Here is a 6,866-nt window from a genome sequence, read left to right on the forward strand (position 1 = left end):
CGTGCAGGCACAGCAATTACAGGACGCTTCTGTCAGTCTGTGCATGCGAAACGGTGTCAATTCACTTGCATGTGTCCGCTGGCACACACCCCTGGGACTCTTTTGCTGGGTGTGGGGCCACTCACTTATTGCGACAATTAACTCATAAATATGCACATTTCTTGGGTATCCCCTCACTCACACTCTCGTCCTATAGACTTTTATAATTTCATAGTCAATACCTACACTACACTTCAGTTGTACAGCCGGATTCACGGCCCTTGTCCTGCATGCTTCTTCTCCTGTCCATGTCCTGTTCTAGCTTGTCCTGTCCTTCCCTCACAGGGTGAAGCACTACAGCCCCATGCAACACTCCTATCTAATGTTTCATTGTTGTAGATATGTAACGATTTACTTTTCTCATCCTGTTTACAATTAGTGCTTTATCTCGTCTTAGTTTCTCTCTCCCCTCTAGAAACTTCGTTCTGTTCGACTGATCGATTCTCATTCTCAATAAACATCAATTGTAATCCTAAGAAACCACAGCAGGAGCTTAAAAACTCAGCTGTGACACAGTAAAACTGTTCTGGCATAAAAGGGATACAGATCCTCCATTCTGCTTCACCGAACAACCGAACAGGACAAAAAAAAAAAAAGAAAGTTCAGTCTATCCTTTCTAGCCACTGGTGTGTTTTCTCTATATCAGCCACTTCTTAGATTTGTCGGTGGCCCATGCAGGGTCTTGTCTTTCCATAACAGCCCATATGGCGCCTTCTCCTTATTGGGCTTCTGTTGCCTGAGGCATTCATTTAGTTGTTCATCCCTGGGTGCTATCTTGTTGATGTATTCTTGGCGACCTCTTATTTCCTCCTGGATAGTACCTGTGACATTCGCTAGTCCTCGACCCCCCAGCCCCTGTTTCCGCTTTGTGAAAAACATTTGGATGCTGGACGTGGGGTGGAACCCTCCGTGCGTTGTAAGGAGCTTCCTTGTCTCTTCCAGTGGCCAGGGTATTATGCAAGTGGCCCAAACTACTGTTATGTAGCAGAGTCTCCTGAGCCACATCGGCCAGGGTGTACAAGTGGTTGGTTCCTCCTTAAGTGGCCTGAAATGTAGCAGAGTCCCCATGCCACATCGGCCAAGTTGTACAAGCGGTTGGTTCCTCCCGAAGCGACCCATAATAGGGACATCTCCCAGTAAGTCCCTACATGGACCCCAAAATGTGGCAAAGTGCCCCTTCTGGACCTCTTGAGGTCACCCAGAGGTGTCCGGGGACAACTCCCAGTAAGTCCCTGCTTGGATCCCAAAATGCATTCAAGTGTCTTTCCTGGAGCTCCGGATGGATCCCAAAAAGGTATCACAGTGTTTTTCCTGGAGCCCCGGATGGATCCCAAACTGCATTAATGTGTTCTTGCTGGAGCTCCGGATGGATCCCGAAATGTACCAAATGGCCAACTCCGGAGGTGCTGCCCGGCAGCGTAGCAATCGTAGCACGCCCAAAAAAGAATGTCTGCAGCGCGACCTGGCGCTTTAGTGTGGTATTGCGACCAATTAGTTCCTCCAAAGTCGCCCTAAATTGAAAGGTAGCTCAAATGAGGTGGCCCCAATGGAAAATGTGGTCCATTGGGGCGACTGGCCCCAAAATGGGCTACCCCTTTATAGCCAAAAACACCCACTCTACGCCAAAATGCATCCCCAAAACGACGTCATTCCTATCTTGCACTATGGAGCACTGAATAATAAATTGAATCAGGTGTCAAAGTAGTCACTGACTTTGGTGCAGGCAGCGTGGGTTCAGTTCCCACTCAGTGACGGCGTGAATGTGAGTGCGAATGGTCGTCCGTGTCTATATGTGCCCTGCGACTGACTGGCGACCAGTTCAGGGTGCAGTCCGCCTTTGGCCCGAAGTCAGCCGGGATAGGCTCCGGCGTCCCGCGACCCTAACCAGGATGAGCGGTGTTGACAATGGATGGATGCAAGGTGTCAAAGTGAGGGCTGTGAATTTAATTACATCAGATCGAGTTTAGTAGTTTGCTCGTCTTATTTATTTATTTCAGTAACCAAAACATAAACAATCACATCACAGCGCACATTGTTTCATGTCAGTAGGACAAAGAGGCCCATCAGTTGTATCACATTCTTAAGACAATATTTTGTCACCTACGGTAAAATATGCTGCATTCACACATACGTTATTGATGCACCCGTTTCCTGGGCGAGAGGCGGGGTACACCCCGAACCGGTCGCGAGCCAACCGCAGGGCACGTACAGACAAACAATCATGTACACTCGCGTTCACACCTCGGGGCAATTTAGAGTCGTCAATTAACCTACCGTGCATGTTTTTGGGAGGTGGGAGGCAACCGGAGTACCCAGACGGGACACAAGGCCTTCTTTTCTTGTTTTTATGGAGGTCTGTTGTGCTGATACAAATATCCGGCTGAAAAGATACGAACTGAAACGAACAGAAAACAAGATATACATTGAACTGCACTGTGCATTTGTGTAAAAACACGAGCCGCGAGCAGTACATCAAGCAGTTACAATCAAATGGATTCATCCCGATTTTCAGTTTTCAAATAAAAACATTACCGACCTCAAATTAGTGCTTGTCAACATGCAGTGCAAATACTGACAAAGACGAAAATGGCCCAAGGCTGAAACGTTTCGAGCCCAAATGGCCTGTTAGGAGCTCTGTGGAGGCGAGCTCACTTTTACCGCGACAACTCGCTTGGCTGCGCTTCGGCTGATGAAAGAAGACGTCAAAGGACGCTCCGATACTGCTGGCGAAACAAACGACCCTCAACGGTGAGATGTCGCACTCTGACAAGCTCACGCCGAACCCCTCAACAGTTGACACAATTCAATAAATATATGCTACGAAATGAAGATATTTATCAGCCGATGTGAATTTACTCCTTTTAACCTGATGAAATAGGGATGTGTTCACACAACGCCGTGACACACGCAACATGCAGACTCCACACAGGCGAGGCCGGACTTGAACACGGGTCCTCGGATCTGTGAAGCAGATGTGCTCACCAAATTCCGACAAAACATTTGGGAAAATTCATCGGTTTGAGCTGAAACGAGAGCTTGGTTGTATTTCAATAGACCTCGACGTGTACTATTTTCTTTTCAACATTCCTCAAAATTCCACATTTCCAACAATTCCACATTTTCACCCCCAAATATTCCCAATGAAGGCATTTTTTTTTTTTTAAAGTTCCACATCATTCCCATTCCAAATTCAAAATGGTCCGCTCATTCGAATGAACCCGGAAACTATTTTCAACACTCTTAAGAATTTCAACATTCCAAAAAGTCCACATTATACAACATACAATTATTCAAGATACAATTCCACATTATCCCACCATAAAATTCCAAAATAAGACACTGTACAAATTCCCTTCAGCGTTCCTCGACTGATTCGAACCAAAGTTCCAAGTTCGCCTCATTCAATTCAATTCCCCGTTCCCTAAATTTCGAATATTTTCCAAAATCCCAGTGAAGTGATATTCCGACTTCACTTGAGTGTTTATTTTCCCGATGCATTTTTCGGACGATATATTTTGCTCCAAACATATCTTGAGTTTGTACGCCTCATATAGTATGAAAATACCGTGGCTCGGTGCCTCCTGTTTTCAAACTCCTCGACCCGACACCAAAAAAAAAAAAAAAAAGACGGATCAGATTTCCAAAAATACAAATTAAAAAAAATAAAAAATACGAGTCGAGAAGATGTTCCCCGTCCGTGACCTCCAGAAGACAATATTTGGAGGCCTGGGGGGGAAAAAAAAAAAACTCGCTCAATCAGAGAAGGAGAAAAAAAGGAGCGAAGGTGGATTTTGGACCTTTGAAAATAACTAACAGTGAATTCCTAATCGAGCTCAAATGGAAAAGTGAATTTCTAGTCAGTCTCACTGAAAAACAACCCAAAAAAAGGGCATTTGAATGTCCTTAATTTCACCGTGTAAAATGAGAAATATCTACACAACGTATGTAATCGTATTATTTGCAAGTCGAAGAGGGGGAAATGGCGTCGGTTAATCATATGCAGACGATGTACACACACACACACACACATATACATATATACATATATCGATGTATATATATTTATGTGTGTATATAGGGTCAAATGAAGGACATTTTTTCAGCAGCGACTTAAATGGATGCCGTCCGTAACGCAGTGTTTCCTTTTTATGTGTTCCAACGACAATATAAAATAAGGTAATACATTGATTTTTTTTTTTTTTTTTTAAATTTGATTTGATTTGCTTTTTTTTGGGGGGGGGGGCGGCAGAAAAGGTTAAGGTTTGATTCGGGAACCCACGGCCCACGCGCCATCGCGTAACCTTGACAAACACGCACTTTGGATGAACGCAACCATTTATGACGTTGATCAATTGAGCGTGTATCGGATTGTATTAGTGAAAATAGATTTAATAAGGATTCATAACATACACAGATGAAATGCACCAAGTAGAAAAGGTCAAACTGCAGCCGCTTCGGTCTAAAATATCCTTTTTTTCTCTCTCTCTCTCTCTCTCTTTTTTCTACGGCGCCCGCTTGTTCGTTCGGAAAGCTTGAGGCGAAAGTCCAGCGAGCGGAACCGCCGTTCATCGCCGTCGTTGCTCGACGGGTTAGTCAAAAAAGGCGCTCCTCGTCGACGCCTCGGGACTGATATTCGGGGCCGCGGGGCGACGCCGGCTTGGACGGTTGCTCGCCGCTCGGGATCGAGTTCTTCTTCGGACGGCCTTTGGGTTTGGTCGGCGACTCGAGGCCTCCTCCCTGCAGCACCTAACGTCCCAGAAGGAGCAGCAGGAGAAGCGCAGACGCGCGCGCCGGGATTTCACAGTCCGTTTCCACAAAACAATACAGACAGCGTTCAATGTTGACACTTTGCGGCCTATTTGTTCGCATGCAAAATGGACTCGATCCGTGGGACTCATCTGCGACGTCCCGCTGTTTCGCAAATAGCTTGTTTTTTTTTTTTTTTTTTTTGGGTTGAAATAGTTCCAAAATACTCTGTGAGCGGGGCTATTGCAAAAAAAAAAAAACAAAAAAAAAAAGCACGACATTCGGCTTTGCACATAACATAAGAAGAAGAAAAAGAGAAAAAGAGAAAACCACCGCCCAGCGAGCGAGCCCTCCTTTGCTAACCCTTTTAGCGTCCGACCTATTTCGAATTGCTACGAAAAGGTCCAAATCCAAGTGAAAAGGACTCTGACATCACGCCGTTGTTTGTTTCGAGGACGTAACCGTGTGTCGAACTTACCATTTTCTTCCACTTCATCCGTCTGTTCTGGTACCACGTTTTGACTTGGAGTTGACTCAGACCCAAAGACTCGGCCAGGTCTATCCTGTGAGGGGGGGGGGGGGGGGGGGCGAGTGTCGAGACATTGGCGACTTGTGCGCGACTCCGGAGTCGAGCAAATATGTGGCCGGCCGCTCACCTGTCGGGGGTGGACAAATACTTTTGCTTCTCGAAGCGTTTTTCCAGGCCCATCAGCTGCAGTTCGGTGAACACGGTTCGGCTCCTGCGGCCCTTCTTGCTTTTGCCGGTTCCGTCGGGCGCCCGCTCCAGTTTGCCCCGCAGGTGAAGGTCGAGCATGAAGTTTGGCGCTGGCGCGCTGGCGGCCGCCGACAGCGGCGCGGAGCCGAGCGGGGTCAGGGGGAACTTCAGCAGGCCCGCCTGGTCGGCCTTCAGCGCTTGCAGGAGACAATGGGGAAACATTCATTTCACTACACCTTAGTTCGTATTGCAGAAGGTTTGGGTCCTCTGGACTCCAAACAAACGAAAGCGTCCGCCGTGCTTTCGCGGGTCGCCGAATTTCACATCGAATTTCACGCTCCAAATTCGGAGCGGAACTCCCGCACGGATCCGGGATGTCGCGAGATACCCGCGTCAGGACGCACAAAAGGGGGTTTTCTCTCTCTCTGTTGGAGTTTTGGCAAACCGAGAGCCCCCTTCTTTTTCTTTCTCTCTCTCTCTCTTTAGTTTTCAATTGATGTTCCCTTAATGTGTAATCCCTCCGTTCGTCCTTACCCGTTTGGTGACGGAAGGCTCGCGCGGAGAGGATCGCGTGTACTCCGAATTTGAGGAGCTCCCGCGTCGGCGCCGCCACTTTGCGCCGCGGGTGATCGGTGAGGATCTCTTCAATCATGAAGCTCCGGTAGCGATGCGTCCCGTGCACTTCCGGAGGCCCGATTTCCAAGGGATGCTGCATGATCGCTGCGCTGCGCTCGTCTACGGCTCGGATCGAGCGGCGCTCATATTCCCGCCGCGCTGCCGCCAGCCAACGCGTGTTCGGCGTCCGGGAGAGAAGGAGCCCCAGCCGCGCGGTCCTCCTCCCTTTTCCTGCGCGCGTCAAATGAAGCGTGCGGTCAGGCGCAGACGCACCCATCCTTCGCGAGGAGGGGAGGGACCGCGACGCACGGGGGGCTTCGGTCCCGGTGGGCAGTCGGCCATTCGGCCTTTTCGCCTTGCCTGGCTCCACCTCTTCGCGCCGTCTGCTTTCGGAACTGCTCCGATGACGCGCTAATAGCAGGCCCATTCATTTGTAATTCGGGCAGAGGCGACCGCAAGATGATTTGTTTTATTTCCGCGGCAATCAGGAAAATGGACTCCTTCTCTTCTTTGTCCTGCCAGCAACGCCGACGCGAGCAAAACGGAACTTGCAACTTTTACCACCCGAAAGCCTCGCAAAACGAAGGCTCGCTACATTTTGCACTTCGTATTTATCACCGCAGAGCACTTCACATTCTTCTTCTTCTTATTATTATTATTATTACGTTTGGGTTTTCCGTTAAGAAATTCTAGGCCCTATGGCGAGACCGTCAACCCACAGCTATTAATAATCCTCATAATAATAATTCAG

General features: G+C 48.2%; 1 protein-coding gene across 1 annotated transcript; it reads right to left on the reverse strand.

The window, feature by feature from the left end:
- Nucleotides 1-4,420: 4,420 nt before the first annotated feature.
- On the reverse strand, nucleotides 4,421-6,331 carry barx1 (BARX homeobox 1). The gene is made up of 4 exons (XM_061688454.1): nucleotides 6,035-6,331; nucleotides 5,442-5,697; nucleotides 5,264-5,348; nucleotides 4,421-4,785 (listed from the first exon to the last, which is right to left on the reverse strand). The coding sequence occupies exons 1-4, from the start codon at nucleotides 6,213-6,215 to the stop codon at nucleotides 4,633-4,635; spliced, it is 675 nt and encodes a 224-aa protein (XP_061544438.1). The 5' UTR covers nucleotides 6,216-6,331; the 3' UTR covers nucleotides 4,421-4,632.
- Between the last annotated feature and the right edge of the window lie 535 nt (nucleotides 6,332-6,866).

This window comes from Phycodurus eques, chromosome 10 (assembly GCF_024500275.1).
Source record: "Phycodurus eques isolate BA_2022a chromosome 10, UOR_Pequ_1.1, whole genome shotgun sequence".
In the NCBI taxonomy this organism is placed as follows: domain Eukaryota; kingdom Metazoa; phylum Chordata; class Actinopteri; order Syngnathiformes; family Syngnathidae; genus Phycodurus; species Phycodurus eques.